This window comes from Trichogramma pretiosum, unplaced genomic scaffold (genome assembly GCF_000599845.2).
Source record: "Trichogramma pretiosum strain Unisexual culture from Peru unplaced genomic scaffold, Tpre_2.0 scaffold24, whole genome shotgun sequence".
NCBI lineage: Eukaryota > Metazoa > Arthropoda > Insecta > Hymenoptera > Trichogrammatidae > Trichogramma > Trichogramma pretiosum.
The window spans coordinates 1,233,618-1,255,277 of NW_019641611.1; the positions used below are offsets into that span (position 1 = coordinate 1,233,618).

Genomic DNA, 21,660 nt, shown 5'->3' on the forward strand with positions numbered 1-21,660 from the left:
GTAAGCCGCGGCTGCGGCGCGGTGGCTGCAGGCTCAATTTGACTCGATTAAAGAGATGTAAGTAGGCGAGCGCACGCGACGGCTACATATACATATATATATAATATATATCCAGGCCACGAAACGACGAGGAAGAGCCTCGTAGCTTTTTTTTTCTCTCGTTCGCAAGGTAAGGGCCTCGAGCTGCTCCGTCTCGTCTTTTGTTAAATATATATTCATGATATTGCCGGTGACACGCTACGCTCGGCACCGCCAAGTGTTATATATCATTTCATTCTGCACTAAGTATTGCTTTAATTATACACGTTCGAAACTTCCCCTCTCGCATATGCATTATGGTCTCGTGCGTATATAATGCCGTAAGCGTACGTATATATGTAAGCGCGCACACGAGTACTCGTCGCTCGATCCATGTACGTATGCGTGCGCATGTATAATCGACACTGATTAGACGCACTATAAGCGTCCACTGCGACTGCTGATTCTAGTGCTCGTTGCGCAACAAACTTTATTCGTCTACTTATATTAATTAAAGAGCTTATAAATTTATTATCCTACATCGTCTTTCGGCGCGGACGAGCAGATGCCAACCGAGCAACGTTTTTACCAGCTCGTGCCATTTTTCTTACAACGATATGTAGAGGCCAGGATTTTTTTCCTATAGTTGATCGCTCTTTCGTGCTTTTTTCGGTCAGTAAGGAGCTCGCAGCTATTGCAGTTGGGAATGCAAATGGACTGCGGTTGCTGCTATTCGGTATACTCGTGCGAACTCGACGCTAAAGGAGCATTCGGTCAAGTTGTCAGTAGCAGTGAGTTAAAGTCGGCGCTGCCCGAAGAGGAGCTTTTGCGGATATTCCATTGTAACGAGATCTCTCGCGCACAATGCCTCGCGAAAAGCTCGGCTTCTCGACTCTCGCAGCTATGCGAACTTGCCTCTCGGCTGCCAAGTATTATATCGAAGAGGAAAAATCGTGCGCGAGACTGTTGCGCTTGGCGTCGCGCTGAATAATTGAGTTGCGAAAGCGAGGCAAGTGTCGACTGAAAGAGAGGATGAGCCGCGATTGTCCGGGCGCGCGCGAACGCCCGCGTTATATATACAGCAACCCATAACAGTGAGAATCTTGTACGTCTCCTTCTTGCCACTTGCGATTCTACGAGCGACTATGACTTGTACTCGCTTTTTGGCGCAAGTCGACGGGATGCTACTACAGACACGCGTATTGCCGTCTTTTCTAGCAATATAATCCTTTGACGAATTCGTAGGAAATATCTATGAGTAAATTTCTGTAAATTTTTTTCTTTGTCGGGAATTGAAATTATTATTCTGGTGCGGCTATTCGATAGACTTTGTCGATTAATTGCGGCTACTGTAGGATCAATCAATTTTTTATTACTGAAAGCTCGTCGATTATAACTTGCAATTGCTTTTTTAACTTTTTCCATTTTCTTCTGATAAAAGGTGGTTAGATTAAATTATACTCTGAAAACATCAAGGGAAACTTAAGATAGGAAAATTTTAAAAATGTGCCAATGAAAAGCTTTTTATGAAAAAGCATCTCACTGTCATGAACATTGGCTTTGCCTAGATCCTAAGCTTCAGAGTTAGAAGATAATTCGTGCGCTGGTATAAGAGAAAGATGTGTAATGCGACGATATACACATGCAAATAGCTGCTCTGTATACACACACACACACACAGATCATCAATAATATTACTTAGGTACAGATGATGCAGTGTGATATCAGTGGCAATAGCAGTAGCAGCAGCAGCATCAGTAGCAAGAGGGACGGATGTGGCAGGAATATATGAGCGTATCGGTGTCACGTTGCTGCTGCATACATGTGGCCCCTCCGGATATAGGAACTTCCTACATAGTCGTCTTGGTCGCTGATCATAGCCGCGTCGCACCTATACAGCATCGAGTATCGCTGCTACTGATACACAGTACGATATACATCGACACATACATATATAATACATGTAAACGGATTATATGGTGCACTGCGTGCATCACGTCGTCACCGAATACATACGTATTTGAATATCGCGTCGAAATTATTCGAATGAGTCACGTATGAGCATCGATATAATACGAGATGTAGCTGTATCGCAGCCACTTGCTGGCAGTTCGATGCTGATACTTTTATACATAATCGCGTGGCTGCGGCGGCGGTTGAGGCGACGACGATGGCCTGCACCGGCGACAAGGCAAGCGCGCTGATTATGATATATACCCGATTCGGTACATATATCGGCGATATACGCGCGCGACACGTATACACACATACCGTAGGCAACATATATAATGCATAATGCGTGGCTTATTGCGCTCAACGCGTTAGCTAAGTGTGCGTGTGACACATCTCGCTCCGTCTCCCACGAGATATGCAATGCATCGGCTGCGCGCGACCAAACGACCGACCGACGGGGTGACTGGGGTAGCGAGTCCAGCCAGCAGCAGCAGCACTAGTTAAACGCGCTACAGTCGCGCACTCGGTCAGTCGGCCTACACCGAAGAGGAGAGAGAGAGAGCTAGAGAGGGACGCGGAGGAGAGCGAGCGAGACATAGATCCAATTGCTGCTGGCGAGCGCAGGCAGTGCAGTGCAGCAAACAAGTGCAGGAGTCGAGAAACGCAGTTGGCCGCGAGCTTTGCCTCTCGTCGCGTCGTGCGCGTGCTTCATTATCGTTCCGATCTTTGCGTCGCCAACTCGCGATCTTCCAATTTGTACCCGATACACAAACGAGTGCCTTAAATCGTCGAGCGAGTAAATAATTTAGCGAGTGCGCCACGCGTCGAGGAGCTGCGACGAGAGCTTGCGGAACGACTGCCCCGAACTGCACCGCTCTACTCGGGACCGAGCTTTCGAGCGAAGGGGTGCTTGCGCGCGAAACAGTGGCCCACTGTCGGCGTGAAAGAGAGTGTGAGTGCAGCGACTCCAGCTTGGTACGAGAACTGCCTGAGGGTGCCTGCACCTCGCTGCATATACATACACGCATAGACTTGCACCGACACGCATCTACATCGAGCTCTGCATCGGCCGCAGCAGCAGGAAGGAAAAGGACGTTCAACGTTCGCAAGTTCTACGAGCGAGTGCGAGTGTGCGTGCAGGCTGAAAGCTCGCGCGTCCAGGAGTGCATCCGAGAAGGAGGAGGAGGAGGAGGAGGTGGGAGGTGAACGAGCGCGCGCGCAACGCGCTGCAGCCATCCAGCCAGCCAAGCGAACAACGAGAACAACATACACGAGAAGCAGTGGCATCCAGTTGTTGCAGCGCCAATAGCTAGAGCAGTGCTGCTGCCGTACAACGGGGCTATTGTGTGTGCTACTGCTCTGGCCTGCCCGATCCTAGTCGTCTTTCCTTTAAGCACTCCAGCCGAGCTTTTCACAGGTAATGTAAATATACTAAAAGCTCCACTCTTGGAGCTTTCACTTACTAAAACCCCGCTCGAACGACGCACTATTCGCTCACGCACACACATGCACACACGCACACGGACCACAGCTTCAAGTTCGTTAACTTACTCCCGGACCTGACATCGATGCATCTTCGCAGCGCCTGCAGGACTAGGCCACTTTTCGGCGCTCCCACGGCATCCTATACACAAGCGCCCGCATATCCTTTCTTCTATGAGTGACTAATTTTTTACGAGACGCGCAAGCTTTCAAGATGATGTGATGTTTTTCCATCGTCGTGCTTGCCTGCGTACTTCTCTCTGTATCAGCTTCACCAAGTTAGTTTGAAAAGGGGGATGCCCTCATCCGCCGGACATGCATATTAATGCGCACCTATTCCCTCTCTTTCTCTCTCTCTCTCTCTAGCGCTCTCTTACTCACTCTCTCCTTCTAGCCTTCAAACATTATTGCATACTAACCGTGTTAATGACCACATCAATTTCAAATTCGCATTCCTAATGCTAATCAAGTTAAATTTTGAAAATTTCCAATTAAATGTTCTGCGGCGTATAAAGCTCGTCTTTTCTAGTCATAACATAATTAGTGTTCTTACCGCTGAGTTTAATCTTATGTATTTACTTATAACGGCGTGCAACGCCCTCCTTCGCCCCGCCTTAGGCCCTACTTGCATACATTCTCTCTCTCTCTCTTTCTCTCTCTCCTTCCTGAGGATCTGGGATCTTGCGAACAGCCACCCTGCGCGTAAATACCAGACGCGCGTTTCCTTGCATTCCATTGCATTATAGTGAGCCACCACAACCTGCATACAACAAATATATTCGCGCATTCTTCATTGATTCCTTTTTGCTTCGTTCGGCGTTGACAAGGCCTACTTAGAACTTTTTGCGAATCTCTCGAAAGAAAGAAAAAAGAGAGAAAAGACGTAGAAAAGAGTATAAACAAGAGCAGCAGTCACCGACAAAGAGCGACAAAAATAACTTCTTGCACTGCAATTTATAGAAAGATGAAAGAAAGCTCTACGGCACTTTTCTGCTGGCATAATCGACGAGTTCGAGTGTCGCTCGTAAGCTTCGACTTTATATCGTACATAATGCAAAAAGACAAATGGTGCAAAGAGTGGCCCATCACAAGAAAAGTCAAAGTACGCGATTGAAAACAAAGGAAACCTGCGACTGTATACGTGTTAATATACTCTGGCACCCGGAGAGAAGAGTGCCAACAGCAGTAGTATAACTCATACTTGCTAGTGTATACGCACATGAGAAGGTACAAACTCCGTCAAGACAGAAAAGACAGCGAAATGGACGGCGGAACTGCATCAGTGGTAGTAGTCTTGATAGTAGTACTGGTGGTAGTGATAGTAGTAGTGGTAGTACTAGTATGTAGTAGCAGTTGTAGTAGTAACAGCAGTTCGCCCAATGAAAAAGAGAAAAATAACAAAAGTTTTTTTCTTTATACGCCGAAAAAACTGGCTTCACTCCAAGGATAGAGAGAAAAAAAGTTAAAGAGAGAGAGGGAGAGAATATGAACATCATCATCTCGCGGATAAGCGACACACTGCAATCTCTGTATCACACGACTTTCTCTCTTACTTGTAATCTCGCCGTTGTCGAGTCTTTTTGCTTCTTCTCTCGTTTTTTTTTCATCCTACTTCCTCCCCTTGCCCTCCAGTCCTCCTACTCATCTTCGTTGGCTCTTCTTTTTCGACAAAAGAACAACAGCTTGATACTACTTGTATCACGCGTACAATGTACCAACGATTTTAGATAATCTCTAGCAACCTGTGTATATGTGTGCGCATACTATATTTATGTATATTAAAAACGTGGCTCGAATCGGAATCATCGATATACTGAAGAGTTGGTTGTATTATAATGAAAAAAAGTTCCCGCTGCTGCTGCTGCTGCTGTTTCTGCTACTGCGATGAATCCAAGCGTATATGCAAGAGAGTATGCTTCGTAAATTCTATACCGCGCAAAAAAAAAAAATTATTTGTGAAAGTGGCTTGACTGCAGAATACGTGCACTGGAATGTGCTACACTCGCTTTTCAAAAGAATCAACGTTGAACAGTGCAGAATGAATAATGAAAAATTTTGAACAGCCCAGAATAAATTTGAATAAATCCGAATAAGCGGGTGGATATATCTTCATGAATTAATGGCATTTATATTCCAAAGATGTCTAGAAAAACTTTAAACCAAAAATAAACAAGCTTAAGGGTAAACAATGATTATTGGACTGCGTGTATACAAAAATCGAAATGGGACCTCACCATAGGATTTATATATTATCGTAAATTGACTGACTTATTGGTGCTCGGGGATGTTGCTCGGCTTGCCTTCTCTCCTTCCAACAATACGTCTTAAAAGCTACCCCTTTATCGTCCACTGGTATGCTGGAATCGGATGTCGAAGTCGCCCTGTTGCCTGGCTGACTGCTTGCTTGCTTGCAGCCACATTTTATACTTGTCTATATATGTACACAACACACAATGTGGGTCGCACCAAGTCGCTTGGAAGGATCTATTTGTTCTTCTCGCCGCCTCTCGGATCTTAAAAGCCAGAGGGATGCAATTTCCAATTGTCTGCGCGCTCTATAAACGCCCTTAATTATGTTCAATAATGGATTCCATTTCCTGGCGCGTATATATATTCTTCATTATACGGCTCGATAAGACGGAAGCACTCGACGTTTCGACGCAAAAAAAGTTGCTACTCGCGCGCTTTACGACTTTCTTGAAACTTTGACGCGTATGGGTGGGGGGAGTGGGAAAAAAGTAGCTGATGGTGGGTCGGGGGGTTGCTCAGCTGCAGCGAGGAAGGAAAAAGCTCGCACGTAAATGTATAGCTGTGTCACACGTTTCTATACATAACTCTTTTTCCTTTATACGCCACATTTTTGCCATAAATCGAGAATGATTTTATAGGACAGCTCGAATGAGCGTACGTATTTTACATTGTCTGCCATTCATTTCGCTCATGACTTTTAATTACAGCAATAATAGTTTTTTTTGGGTCTTTTAAAAATAAAAAGCTCGTTATTACAGTTTTAGAGCTTTTTCCGAGTAATTTAAAATGTGTCATTTGATTTTTACCCCCGAAGTTCTGCCCAAAGTCCTGTCAATATACATCAAAGTCAAAGACATCCTCGAAGAGTAGCTTCGGTCCAAGAAAAGAGGTACTCAGGGCGGATGATGGTCTCGAGTCGTAACGACACGAACGCGACACGACATGCGGGCAATTTCGTATCGATGTAACTTTGAACGTGTATCGGCATCGGAGATCGACGTTTGCGCTCTCTCTCTCTCTCTCTCGCTCTTCTCTCTGATGATACGAATGGGTAATGGGATGGTAGATTGGGAAAGATCGTCGGACGGCGGGCAGTGTGTCGACAGTGGAAAAGAGGTCGCAACGCGGCCAGTCGATTGGCGAATGCCCGTTCCAATTAAGAGGGGGAAGAGAGAGAGGGAGTCGTCCGACTATATAGCACTATATAACCCATCTACTCACATGCACGAATTCGCAGCTTCTCTCTCTCTCGCCTATGCTATATAGTATATACGAGACGAGGGGGTTAGAAGTTCGCTGCTACTGCCACTGCTGCTGCGCTCTAGATCGATTATGACGCCCCAGAAAGTTCGCTCTCTCTCTCTCTCTCTCTCTCTTTCTCTCAGTGTCTACCCATCCTCTCGAGAGCCCAGAGGCTATACACACATTCATTTTCTTTGTATTCCTGAAAAGTGGACCGACGACGATGCCTGGGACGATCGGTTTCCGCAGATTTTCATCTCAAGCTCGCGACTTGCCCTATCCTATCGACGCGTACTCCAGGATGAACGAGCTTATCCTCTCCTTTCTTTATGCGCCTGACAAAAGCTCGAACAAAAACATCAAAAATGTTAGTCTTGGTCAAAACGCTGCGAAAATTTCGAAATATTCTAAATGCTCGATCAGAATCATTTGCACGCGTTATTACTATTATTATTACGAGATGAGGTTTGACATGGAAAATATTCATCTCTGGAATCTAGCTGTGCGACTGTACATTATAAATTTATACGGCACTGCATGTATACGTATCCAAATCTAGTGGATTCCGCCTTGAAATATTTCCGATAGGACTACTGGCACTGATTAATTCTCAGCTATCGTGTAATATGCAGGCTAGATGCATCGACCGTCTGTCTACACTAGCTTCGACGATTGACATCTTGTAATGAAGTAACGTGGACGATAAATCGATGTATTTACGTTCATCACAAGTATATTCATACACGAAATATAATAGGCCAAATTCGCATATTTTGCTTTCCAGTTTCAAGTAAAGATAAAATGTTGTTTTTGACTGTATGCATACGCACTCCAAGAGAGTTTATATGTATGTCAAGTACCAAATTATATCAGCAAGCTCTAGTATACAATGAATCTCTAGTATACAATGCTCTACTGACGGAATTGTTATGTGCAAATAACTTATGTTACAGTTTCGAATGTAAATTGAGAAGTTTAACAAAAATTAATTTTAATCAGACAATGAACATATTTTTAAAAACTTGAATTACTCATTACTTTGAATTGTGCTTTTGAAAATGATATTTTTGAATTAATATATTATTTCGAGTGGTTGATTTATCTGAGTCTTGTACAAAAATGTCACAATTTATGAAGTTCTGTCAAGTGCAGTTTACCAGCATTTTTCAAAGTATTTATTTTTTAGTATTATATTTGTAAAACTACTATTCATTTTTTAACAAAACATGAAAATGAAAATAACGAATAGTTGTGATTTATAGTCCAACGGTTTAAGTTAAAACATTTAAAAATAACAATTAGTGTTGTCACATATTTGCATAATTATTGTATCGTTAACATAAATTTCTACAATTGACTTGACTAAGCATCACTTTTGAAATTGAAAAATTGACTTAGTTTTTGATGAAAAGTATGCCGATGATTCATGAGTAATAGAGAATCAAAAGGTAAAATAAATTGATAAAATGATTGATCTAATTACTTGAACTGGAAGTAAAGTATATATTCTTCCGTCAAAAGTTGGAGAGTTGGCAGGCGATGCGCACGATATACTACATAAATCCGAGTGAGAGAATGAGCCAAATCGTTTTTCAATAAATATCCGATAGTTCCCCGGCACAGGCAGCTCGGCATCGATTTGCTGCTCGCCGCAACTCGATAGAGACAACGTAGCGCGTTCATTAACCAATAGCGACTCGTAAAAATGGAATTTTTCATCCGTCGTTTATTGTGCATGTTATCCTCGTGTTTCAGGTGCACCAGCAGTAATGCTTCATTATGGACCGTAAGTGCACGAGTCCGAGAGCACAGAACTGAGACGACAACTAGAGTGTCTATACGTAGCGACGATCGAAGGAGCAAAGACGCGAGAGCAAACGTCGACGACAAGGAGCAGCACATAGCAGCGGAGCAGCAGCTGTCGAGTAAATTGTAAGACACACACGCGCATTGTACCATGACACGAATAAAGGCAGAAATTAGTGATTCACGCGCATAACATGTAAATCCCGCAGACTCGAGAGGCACGAGGTACATAGAAAATATAATTTAGCAAAATGACGGAAACGAGCGGGAGAGAGACAGACGTGCACGACCCGGAGGCGGGCGCCGACGCGACACGAGCAGGCTCGTCCAGCGTCATCACGAGCAAAAGCAACAAAAAGGATTTACCCGAGCGAGGCACATGGAGCTCCAAGCTCGACTTTATTCTCAGCGTGGTGAGTACCTTTCTTTTTCTTTTCTTTTTCGTTTCTTTTGAAAATCTCATTTCGACGCATTTCGAGAGCATCGAAGCTCTCGCAGCTTCCTGCGAGACTCGTTGAAACGGAATCGAAGAAGAGAAAATGTAATAAAATCCATGTACGATACAGACTTTAAGGGCTTTTGTGCGCGCATAGCCAGACTTATTATGTCATATGCTGCGAAAAATTCCACTTTCCAAGCTGACTAATCTGTGCAGAGCTCGCGCTTACTTCATAGACGGCGAATTGATATATACGATGACAAGACTCGAGGGGAAGTGTAATATTTATGAATAGGGACAACGAGTCGCCGTATATATCGAGAGCCTCGTTAAATCGTTCGTAATCGATATATACGGCACAGCTTCGGACGCTACACATAAATTATGTGCTATAGAAGCTGCACACGCATGTATGTACGCGTTATAAAAAATAACGAGTAACAAAAAGTTAAACGATGTAGGAATTTTTGAGACCAAACGTCTTTATTATTCGGCTCAAAAGTCTCGTAACTTTGCGTCAACAAAATAAAAAAACGCGATAATTTTTCGTATGTAAGGTGGGTCTGGCGATCGGTCTCGGCAACGTCTGGCGGTTTCCTTACCTGTGCTACAAAAACGGAGGCGGCGCCTTCCTCATCCCGTACTTCCTCACGCTGATTCTCGCCGGCATTCCGATGTTCTTCATGGAGCTGGCGCTGGGCCAGATGATGACGATCGGTGGCCTTGGCATCTTCAAGATTGCTCCGCTCTTCAAGGGCATCGGCTACGCGGCCGCCGTCATGTCCTGCTGGATGAACGTCTACTACATCGTCATCCTGGCCTGGGCCATATTCTACTTCTTCATGTCGATGCGCAGCGGTGAGTACATGTCGCAAGAATCCGATGCACTGCAGGCCTCGCTCGCGGTGTGTGGGCGAGAGAGAGAGTAGCAGCAAGGTCGATATTTTTATTTTTAGTTTTAATCACTCTCTCTGGCCCTCTTTGATCCGTGCGCGTTTGTACGGCTCTTTTTTGTCGCTCATCATCGCGAGCGCGCCTCTATACGTATAAAAAATGTACACGAGTTTTGAGAGCGAGCACGCGTGTGTATGTGTGGGCTTGCAGAGCTACCCTGGGGCAGCTGCAATAATTACTGGAACACGAAGAACTGTGTCAACCCGTTCGACAGAAAGAATCTGCTGTGCTTCCAGCAAATAACCAAGAACCACTCCCTTGTCAAGGTTTGCACTTTCAATCACATCAACGTATCGGCTTCCGATCTCACGGATCCCGTCAAAGAGTTCTGGGAGTGAGTATCACTATTTCGCGCGTTTACCCTTTGAACGTGCGTAACGTAACGCAATGTGCTACAGACGACGAGCCCTGCAAATCAGCCCGGGAATCGAGCACATCGGCAACATCAGGTGGGAGCTGGCCGGCACTCTGCTGCTCGTCTGGATCATGTGCTACTTCTGCATCTGGAAGGGTGTCAAGTGGACCGGCAAAGTCGTCTACTTCACGTCGCTCTTCCCCTACGTGCTGCTGACTGTCCTGCTGATCCGCGGCATCACGCTGCCCGGCGCCTTCGAGGGCATCCGCTTCTACGTGAGCCCGAATCTCTCGAAGCTGCGCGAGTCCGAGGTCTGGATCGACGCCGTCACGCAGATCTTCTTCTCGTACGGCCTGGGCCTGGGCACCCTGGTGGCCCTCGGAAGCTACAACAAGTTCACCAACAACGTCTACAAGGACGCCCTCATCGTCTGCACGGTCAACTCGTCGACGTCCATGTTCGCCGGCTTTGTCATATTCTCCGTGGTCGGCTACATGGCCCACGAGCAGCAGAAACCCGTGGCCGAGGTCGCTGCGTCCGGTCCAGGTCTGGCCTTTTTGGCCTATCCCTCGGCCGTGCTGCAACTGCCCGGGGCGCCGCTCTGGTCCTGTCTCTTCTTCTTCATGCTGTTGCTCATTGGTCTCGACTCGCAGTTCTGCACCATGGAAGGCTTCATCACGGCAATGGTGAGTTTACGTTTGGCAGTGACTGAAGAATGCATTACAATGATACTCCCGCGCAGGTCGACGAGTGGCCGAAACTTCTGCGACGCCGAAAGGAAATCTTCATCGCCATCGTGTGCTTCCTATCTTACATCGTCGGTCTTTCCTGCATCTCCGAGGGCGGAATGTACATCTTCCAAATCCTTGACTCGTACGCCGTCTCGGGCTTCTGTCTGCTCTTCCTCATCTTCTTCGAGTGCGTAGCCATCAGCTGGTTCTTCGGCGTCAATCGCTTCTACGACGGTATCAAGGAGATGATCGGCTACTATCCCATGATCTGGTGGAAGTTTTGCTGGGTTTTCGCTACGCCGGTCATCTGCATTGTAAGTTTTCCAATAAATGATATCCGCCCCTGCGCTGATCCAGCTTTTCGATCAATGCGACCTTTTCCTTTCAGGGAGTCTTCTTCTTTAATCTGGTGCAATGGACACCTATCAAGTACCTGGACTACGAGTACCCCTGGTGGTCGCACGTTCTCGGCTGGCTGACGGCTCTGTCATCGATGCTCTGCATACCCGGTTACATGATTTACGCCTGGGTCACAACTCCTGGCGACAGACAGACTGTAAGTATAATCATTGAGCTCGTATTAGCCGCATCATTGGCTTTTCATTACTTCGACATCTGAATTATCATCTCCTTTTTGTTTTTTTTTCTCCTCTACAGAAAATCAAACAATTAATCCGGATAGAGGACGATGTATCCACGCTGCGCGCAAAAATGGGTCACTCGGCCGTCGAGCTAACGCCTCTGTAGTCCGTCTCCCGTTAAAGAAATACAATACGTAGAGAGAAAAACGATTGAGAAAATTATACAAAAATATTCACACACTCACACAACAACAGCAACAACAACAACAATAACAACAAAAGAGAAGGAAATCGGAGCTGCTGCTAATTTTTTCGTTTTTACTTTTCGAGGAAAATCGCCAACTATACGCGCAGTCAATATACTGTTAAAACCCGTTACATAGAACTCTAATGCAAAAGTATGTCGAAGACACGTTGCGCTCGCTAGAAAAATCGCATGAGAAATTGAATCTTTCGATTAACTGCGTCATATCAAGAAAACTCATTAATACGAGGAACATCGAATTGTCGCTCATGTACCCTCTCGGGTGAGAAGAAACATATATTATATACGCATTCGATCGATTTATGGTATTGAATTAGTTTTCCGACTGTAGAAATGAAACGATTTTCCGATACAATTCGGACAAATTGATTTTACGCGACTTGCATTATCAACATATCGAGTGATTAAAAAAAAAAAAGACGCATAACAAGCACATCAATTTCACAAAATAGCTTCCTTCGAAAAGTGTCTAGACTCTCTTCGGACTATAGTAACACTAAAAAATTTTATATATTTCTAAAGAGACAATATTTACAATGAGAGAAATTTTTGAATGATTTTTCAATGATCCTTGGATGAAACGCAACACATATTATAGACGATTACAAAAAATTGATATTGTAGAATACGAGAATTTTTTTGAGTTCATCAAAAACGTCTTAATTTTATGTTTGTTCGACTATACATATCTCGAGTTGTGTTTCGCGACTGGCAGAGTAATTTAATTAAGAGTAGCAGACTTATGTCTTGCCTATACAAATGATTATTGTTAAAAACTATAAGTACACTAAATCCAATCGAACAAAAAAATTATATAATCAAGAAAAAAAAAACTATACGACCACAAAAATGATAAAAAATTATATGTCTACACTAATGTTGAAACATAATACAAATGCAGGTTGGGGCGAATCACTGTCTTCCATTTACATGATATACATAAACTATATTTAAACATGTTACTATAGATATCGGTACTTTTTAACAAAAGAAATTCTAACCGTGCTATTATGCTCTTTGCAATCAATTTACGGTGATTTATATCATACATTGGGAAGGAAATATTCTCAGAGAGAAAAAAAATTAAACACCAAGCACGCGTTATAACGCCACAGTTGTTTGTGTATCAAATAACGATACCGATAATTAATATTAAAAAACTATATCTACAAAACTGTAATCGTTGTTTGTTCAATGCTTAGATGACTCTCGAAGGATGAAAGACAAAAACCTTCGAATTCAAAAGAAAAGGTACAAAAATGCGTGCGACAAAACGACAAAAACCTGTGAAATGTCGGACCAATTTTTTGGTTCGAAACATAGATCGGGTAATGAGACTATTTGTCAGAGGCAGCATAACACTAAAATCATTATAGTAAATATGAAAAGATGTTATTTGCACAATGACAATAAAATGAAAAATATATTATATTCGATAGGAGTAGTTGAAAAATAATTTGCATTGCGTCTCGCGTCAGTAAAGCGCGCCTACTAGCCTTAGATGACTAGTATATTTATACTTTAGCTCAAAATACAAAGGTGTTCAAAACATAGCCAAAGAAAATGTATCATCTTCATATAGGGCCTTCCAAGATGATTCGACTTAGTCCTTATACATATATTATTATAAATATTATATATATTCCAGATATACAAATAAAAGATTCCAAACACTTATAAGCGAATGATGACTAGAAAAGGAACATGACCAGAGATATTATATCAAAATTTAATTGTTGATATTAAAATATATATATTAAAAAATATATAAAATCGGACGGATAAATTATATTGTAGAGAAAAAAACTTGTAGATCCAAGTTGAAACAAAAATGCGCATTATTTATAAGTCAAAATTATCAAAATACGAAACGTAAAAAATTTTAATTTATTACTTTAGTGAAAATATTTGTCTACAAAATTCTTGAAGACGATGACCATTTCTATAGTTCGATTCAGATATATCAACAAAAAGAAAATGATGTGTATACATTATATATTATATTATATATTATATACATACAATTGTGTGATTATATACTCTATATTATACGTAAGTTTTACACTTACCCCGCGCATCTTGTTGATTCGTTGTTGTACCATTTGAAATATTTTTGTCGATTAAATTAATTTACAGATATATTATATTGTCGCGCATGACGAAAAATGTACAAAAATAAACAGTTTTTTAGAATAATCTCATAAACAAAAATAAATCAACAAATTTATCTTTGGGACGCGAAATTTTCACTATGGTATTATTGAAAGACGTTAAACTGAAACAATTTTAAAAAAGACGTGTATATATCGATTATTATCACGTATATAGATATATATGCGCGACGTTGAATCGTAGCCATTAAGAAACCTATACTCAATGATATTTTGAAAAAAGGGGGATCATCATATCACTGTTCTACAAAGGATGCTTTATCATTGCAATAAACACACGACTCTTCCAGTATTTATGCAAGCGCATACAATATACATATTATAAATATTATATAGGTATAAAATATTAATCAAAAATATATTGAGGAATATGTGTCATTGCCACGGAGGATTGAAAACGTGTTGGAAAATAAAGTATATTTTGATCGATCGATTGATATATTATTGTAAACGCGGGAGCAAAGATTGAGAGTGCGAAAGAGTGAGAGTAAGATTGGGCACAGACTAACAAAAACCACTGAAACTTCTTGTCTTCCATTGATGCCAAAAATAATAAAAATTATTATATATTATTATACATATATTATACATATTTACTATATATACTTCACATAACGTTGTTGCAAACAATTATATGTAATTATGAGATATGATGAGATAACGTCGTGTGATATGTACAATTAATTTACTGACAAAACAGTTTACAAGCACACAACGAACTTTACTATTGAAAATCAGATGAAAGCATAAAAGCTAGAGCGATCGGTTGTTTGTTTTTGAATAAACTTTTTCTTTGACCGAACCAAACCAAACAAAATACAGCCAATACATCAATCAATCTAGTCAATGTCAGACATTTAACAAACATTGTAATAGAATTCACTAACTATTTGTAGAAAACTTTGCGGAAACCTATTTTTCGAAATTATTTTTGTTGGGAAAATAATCATGAACTTTACTGTTGGCTCTACACTTTTTGTTGTTGCCTATCGAAAGGCAAGAAAATTAAAAAAAAACACTCTTTATTATAATATGTGCGGTATGAATCTTTGTGCTTTGTTGATAATATAGATGAACGTGTACGATACGTAATTTATCGAACGACGAATCTGCCTACATAAGTATTAATTTAAGATACAACTATAAATGATGATTTATACAAATTAATTCATTTTATAAAAGCAATATTATTTCCCTAGTTTTTAGAGTATGATCGATGTGTGACACTTTTTTCGTCTTGTTAATTAACAAAATTAACGTTTATACCACGAAATGAAATTGACATTTTATTATATAATAAATTATTTAAGCGAAATAATAGTTTCTCGCTTGATTCTTTTACGAGCAGAAAATTAGTATGTTATATGGTACGCGATAGTGAGCGTATCTATATCATAAATAGGCTAATGGCGAGAATATGCGTGTGCAACGCGAAAAACAAATTATTCTATACATAAACATAGTGTATATGAAAAATTATATAACTATTATTGTTAGCCGAGTAGGACAAAAACATTATCGATCTGTGTATGTATCAATTAAAGTATAATAAAATTCAATTAATGTATCTCTGTTGATTTTCTCAATTATGATTATAGTGACTTGGTCGAAAGAAATTTTCAACATTTCTTAAAAAATAATTTTTTATTACATGTAATACTCTTTTTTACAATTCATCAGTATAAAATTAAAAAAGTATGTATAAAACTATTAACAATTCAGTTCGATAAGTCACGTTTGACGTGAATTAACATACATGTTGAATAATACTACTTTACAAAAGTTTCGACTGTTGCTTTAAAGTTGACATGTCTAAAATTTTGCTTGGAAAACTGACCTTTGGATTAGCTGCATATGCCTGTGGATATCTCTGAGGACTTGGGGCTCTTCTTCTCGCGTTCGTCACTCTTTCATGGACATTTTTTCGTGGTGTTTTATAATGATCCTTTGGAGGTTCTAAACATAAAAAACGAAATTATGTTCAGACGTGATGAGTGGTTAAAAAATATTCAATTTTTACCTTTCCCACCGGGTAGCAATTGATAGCGCTGCAAGTAGTGCATCGTCGCGAAGGACATATTGGAATTTTGAATGCTTGCCGGTGCCTGCTTCATGACGTTAACGCGCTGCTTCTGCATGTCGACTAGTTGCTCTTCGTTCAAGTACTTCATGGCCAGAGCTTTCATGTGCATACTCGTATTGGTTTCGATGCTCGTGGCTGCCATATGAGCGTCGTGTCCTTGGCTCGCGTAATAAGCAGCATCGAACAAGACTCTGCAAGAATATTAAGAAATGTAAATTCACATACATATACTAGCCGTTTCATTAAATTCGAAAATATTTTACTGTTTGTTGAAGTTTGGATCGCGCTGATCAACGTTTTCACAAAAACTTATTCCTAGCTTGGCAAGCTGTTCCATTGTTGCTGCTTTAACGGTGTCCATGATGACATTACCCTTAGGTAAATTGTTATCCATGTCGTCGGATTGATCGTCATCGTCATCGTCGTCGTCGTCATTTAATGGCTTTGAATTCTGTAGAATTTGATTGACTTGGTACAGCACGTTATCGTAGAGGGTGCAGCCTGGTTTAGAGCTTCGTTGTGGTGGCAAGCTTCCACCTTCGCTCGAAAACTCCTGCATGTCTACGTGTATGCTTGGTTCTGGGCTAGGTGGACTTGGTTCCTCTACGTCTAGCTCACTGCTGCTCAAGCTAAGGCACTCTTCGGCTACGTGATCTGCTCTGTTGTTTTTCATTTTTCTGAAATCCGTTGGCATTGGCCTCTCGATTGCGTTCACGGGCTTGTTATCGTAGAATGGAGCACGTTTCGCACTGGAACGTGGTGGGTGCCTCGCGCGCCTATTCTCATAAGGAGTCGTGAAATTGTCATCGCGAGGTTTTTCTTCGAAAACTGGTTGTTTCTGGGCGCGGTACTGATGCTGCTGTTCTTCGTAAGGTGAAGTTCTGTGCTCTTCGTATGGCGAAGCTCGATGATCTTCGTAATTTCTTCGATCCTCGTGGGGAGAAATTGGTTTGCCATAGGGCGAGGCACGTCTTTCCTCGAAAGGTGAAGCACGTCCATCGGCGCGAATTGGCTCGAAACGTCGATTTTCGTATTGTGCATTATACTGCCTTTCTCTTTCTTGGGCTTTAAGTTTCTCGCGTGTTTTATCCATTGCGTATTGCTCCTTTGTAAGCCGGTCATCGTTTTTATTCGTGACTTCTTTTACGTTAAATCTAGAATCTGAATTTTTTAATTCACAATCGCGAGTTGTTTCTTCATACGCTTGACCTGTTTGAACTTCCAAAGACTCGTGATTCTCCTCGAATTGACGTTGATCTGCAGACGAGTGGTTTTGGCGGAATGACGATAAATGACTTTCCGAAGCCTCACTGATGTTATCCAAGGCGTAGGGGTTGAATGTTTGAGATTTTTTCTTGATCATTTCTCCAGTATCATTAACTAGATTTTTAATTATCTCTGATGTTTGGGGAACATTGGGTAGTGCATTTTCATAAGCAATTTTCTGTTTTGTGTCTTTATCCTTATTTATGGCTTGGTTATTTTGAACTTTTAGCTCAAAACTTGTCATAACTCCAATCGAAACTTTTTGTTCTAAAATAGCTTGTTGTTTAGTTTTATCATTTTCTTTCAATTTCAAATCTGAAAAGACTTGTTCGTTACTTTTTATAAAATTAGTCGCTTTTGATTGATCATAAGTATGATTTTGATAAAAAATTCCATTAGGTTGACATGTACAGTGCTTCATTGTTTTCAAGCTTTGTTCGTGTAATTTTAACAATCTTTCCACTTGTTTTTGTAAGCTTTTAATTTGTTCATTTTGGCTTGTTATAATTGTCAATAAATGTTTCACAGTGTCTGTTTCTCCACTAGAGTTATTGTGAGAGTTATGAGAATTGCAGCAATTACATGAACGTTGGTGACACTCTGTATTGTAATGAACTGGTTGCAATGATCTGCTTTGAGTTAGATAACCATCATGTCCAACTGGCATTGATCTATGATGATATGTATCAATATGGGGGTTCTGATGAGATCTTTGAATATTGTATCGATACCCAACATCACAAGCATCAATTGTCTGTGAATGTGCTGGAGGCTCTCTGCCATTTGGAATATTTTCATCTGCATAATGAACTTTACGTCTATATTCATCATTATTATCATGCAAGTGATTATTATGAACTAAATGGTCTTGTTGATTATTTTTGGCTGAGTATTTATTAATAATACTATCTATTTTCTTGGCCTTTTCAGATTCACTCAACCGCTTATGAGAATTTGGACTTGGCTGCTTAAAATTATGTTCATGCAAAACTTCTGAATTATTTTTAATATGTTGATGATGAGTAGGAGAATGAGAATTCTGTAAATGAGTACTATTTTGAGTCGAGGAAAATACTCTATTATATCCATTTGGTGAAGTTCTATTAAATTGCTGAGGAAATTGCTTTTCTCTCCAGGCTGCATATGATTCACTTCCTCTAATGCTAGAAAAATTTGCAATATTTGCCTTGGCCTCAGGTACTGAACGAGATAAAGTGTCATTGACAGAAGGCAAGGGTGGACGTGGTTTTTCTAAAATAAGAGATACTTCGGGAACTGTCGGCGTTGGAGGCACAATCTGCAATGGTGAAAATTTATAAAAACAAGTTGGAGTAAAGGAACAGCCTCTGAAATTCTAAAATCTTACGTGGAATTGTGATGCTTGTTTGGACGTGCAACGAGGTCCTGACTCTTCATCGGAGGTAAATCGGTTGCCTTGCATTTTTCATGAAGTGTAAAACAAAGAATAGTTGTAAGTACAGGTAGGACTAACATCACAGATTGCAATGCAACCATAAACTTTTTGCACCGGCTTATCCTTGAAAAATAAACACTGAAAACACTTGGAACACAACGTTATTGTTTACATTATTGAATTTGAATGACAGTAATGAACATTCGCACAGATGCCATGGCTCATGGTGTTGACGACACGCCGCCAACAGTAATCATAACATCATTTCGCGCGCGGTTTTGCTCGTGGCTAGCTTCGCGTTGCCAGAAAAAAGCGGGCATTTCAAATTCAATACCAACTCAATAGTCTTTATCGTGGTGCAATTGATATTCTTATTCATCGATTTTATAATGTGATTGATTTTTTTTACTGTGAAATATGAATGCAACACATTTAAAATATTTCATTATGTAATATAATTTCTCATTGTTGTCAAAATTTTAACCAAGTTTCCAATTAAACTGGAACAGAAAAATTTGAGGCAATGTGAAGTTGTCATTTAGTATTTATCGATGGTTCATGTGTAAACATGCCACATTAAGAGTTTTATGATGACCGGAAATTTCTTTAAGTTTAAGGACTTGTTTGATAACAATAAATTATAAAGTGTAAATGATTTCTTAAAACTGTCATGGACATACTGTACCGTGTAGAGTAATCAGCATTTGTTTCGTTAATTTTCTATTTAAATTTTTACATTGAATAAATTGTTCATACTTTTTAGAATATCATAAGAATATCTGATAAAAATGTCAAGTTAGGTATAAAAATTAATTCACTAAACATCAAAATCTATTGGAATAAGTAAACGTCGAAAAATTCTAGTAAACACGTTGATTTAAATTAGTTACTGAAATGCACATAGCATAGAGACAGCAAGAAAGAAAAAAAAATTGTGAAAAATCGACTTCCAAGGGCAGATATGTAGAATTACATTTGTAATCAATCAAAAGAGTTGGTAATCCTGTTTTCCCTTGAGATCCGGTCGTCGATCATCGACTACACGACGGGTGCGGGGTGGTCGGGTCTAAAAAAAAGTTCCACTTAACCGTCGTCATTGTTTTCTTCGCCGAGTCGTTTGTACATAGCCGCATACGACTTGCGAGCGGAATGCAATGCTGACAGAGTAAGCATGCCACGGAAAGAGGATTAGCAGGACTCGACGTCGCAGCAGCTGCAGTTGACTAAAAAATTGCTATATTTATGTTCTATCGTTTAGTGTCATCGACCGCACTCCGAGCAACGATCGAAGAAGTCATTATTCATTCGTAATAAAAGAGCTGCAGCTGGGTTGAAGCTGTCAGAGCCGTGGAGCGGGTGTAGATAGCGACTTTGACTAGGCGCACGAGGAGGAGCCGCGAAATATACTCCAAAGTCACGTCGTCGAGCGACTCGAGTACTGACGGAGTGACTCGAGCAGCAGCGGCCAACCAGCCACGCGCGCGCAGAACCTCACTCTCCGTCTTTCTCTCGCAAGTTGCATCTGCTCGCCTCCTCAAGCCGTAAGCTCTCTCTCGTCGCTGGCGATTTTTACACATCATCCTCTTTAATGCATCGTGTGTGCATGTTTACAGAGAGCGGACACAACGACCACGGAGTGCTGCACTCGGCTGCGCGAAGCGCACAGTCGTCGTCGTCGTCGTCGTCGGGCAGTGTGTGTCGTGAGCAGCTCGACTACTACTGCTCAGGCCCGTCCTGCCACGAGCGACGTGGTCTCGGCCACCGCGGCGCAACGTGATCGCAGACAGCGATTCCAAAATCGTTGCGGGCCAGCAGCGACTATACTCGCTACTCAGCCATCGCCCTGTCAGGATCGCCTGTATATATGGGTCAAAATAATACTTTTTTACAAAACCGTGCGCACGTATGTCACCGATCTTGACGCGCTTTTGGTATGTTATAGTACATGGTAAAAAGGTCCCAAAAAAAAATTTTTAGACCCCCTCCCCCCTCCTACCCCCCACTTCCGGTATAAACGTCCATTTTCGATCTATATTTTTTCTGAGGACATGAAGCAAGTAAAAAATCTGAAAAAATTCATAAAAATACTTTTCCACAATCCAAACAACCTTGAATTTTTTCAGATTTTTTGAGTGCTTCAGGCCTTCAGATAAAATCATTGAAAATTTCAAAAATCGAGATACGGCGGTATGAGCCGATGTAGTACTCGGAAATTTTTTCAGTTATTTTTCGCATTAAAAAACATAACCTCAATTTTTTTCAGATTTTTTCAGATTACCTAACGCACCTTTTGAAGCCAAAAACCGATTTTTTTGACGAAAATAATTTTTTTAGGACAGTACGGAGCCTCGAAAAATCTGAAAAAAATTTTTTCTTGTTTTTTTCATCAAAATACGTAATCTCAAATTTTTTCAGATTTTTTAATTGAAGGCGATAGCTTCTAGGGCCGAAAAATGCTATTTTTAACAAAAAATGGTTCCTAGAACCCGATGGTTCCGGTGAAAAAATTTGAAAATATTTTTTTTGAATTCCTTGTCAAATTTTAATAAATTTTGACCGTTTCAAAAGTTCGATTGAAGCTTCCTAGCTCATTTTAGAGCATCAAACGAGTTTTATCATTCCTTAATGTCTTCAGAAACGTCTTCAGATA

General features: G+C 40.9%; 2 protein-coding genes across 2 annotated transcripts; one reads left to right on the forward strand and one right to left on the reverse strand.

Moving 5' to 3' along the window:
• Positions 1-2,537: 2,537 nt before the first annotated feature.
• LOC106648191 (sodium- and chloride-dependent GABA transporter 1-like) lies at positions 2,538-12,898 on the forward strand. The gene is made up of 9 exons (XM_014364882.2): positions 2,538-3,388; positions 8,701-8,877; positions 8,961-9,164; positions 9,748-10,048; positions 10,295-10,478; positions 10,543-11,185; positions 11,242-11,544; positions 11,619-11,786; positions 11,888-12,898. The coding sequence occupies exons 3-9, from the start codon at positions 9,003-9,005 to the stop codon at positions 11,975-11,977; spliced, it is 1,851 nt and encodes a 616-aa protein (XP_014220368.1). The 5' UTR covers positions 2,538-3,388; positions 8,701-8,877; positions 8,961-9,002; the 3' UTR covers positions 11,978-12,898.
• Positions 12,899-15,889: 2,991 nt separating this feature from the next.
• LOC106648243 lies at positions 15,890-19,240 on the reverse strand. The gene is made up of 4 exons (XM_014364974.2): positions 18,963-19,240; positions 16,594-18,893; positions 16,268-16,521; positions 15,890-16,203 (listed from the first exon to the last, which is right to left on the reverse strand). The coding sequence occupies exons 1-4, from the start codon at positions 19,035-19,037 to the stop codon at positions 16,022-16,024; spliced, it is 2,811 nt and encodes a 936-aa protein (XP_014220460.1). The 5' UTR covers positions 19,038-19,240; the 3' UTR covers positions 15,890-16,021.
• Between the last annotated feature and the right edge of the window lie 2,420 nt (positions 19,241-21,660).

Bases quoted from the DNA above. Each gene is read 5' to 3' on its own strand.
- LOC106648191 (XM_014364882.2), top strand. From the start codon at position 9,003: ATGACGGAAACGAGCGGGAGAGAGACAGACGTGCACGACCCGGAGGCG. The intron at 11,186-11,241 runs GTGAGTTTACGT...ACTCCCGCGCAG, and splicing joins AAGGCTTCATCACGGCAATG to GTCGACGAGTGGCCGAAACT. The intron at 11,787-11,887 runs GTAAGTATAATC...TCTCCTCTACAG, and splicing joins CTCCTGGCGACAGACAGACT to AAAATCAAACAATTAATCCG.
- LOC106648243 (XM_014364974.2), bottom strand. From the start codon at position 19,037: ATGCAAGGCAACCGATTTACCTCCGATGAAGAGTCAGGACCTCGTTGC. The intron at 18,894-18,962 runs GTAAGATTTTAG...TCACCATTGCAG, and splicing joins AACAAGCATCACAATTCCAC to ATTGTGCCTCCAACGCCGAC. The intron at 16,522-16,593 runs GTAAAATATTTT...ATATTCTTGCAG, and splicing joins GATCCAAACTTCAACAAACA to AGTCTTGTTCGATGCTGCTT.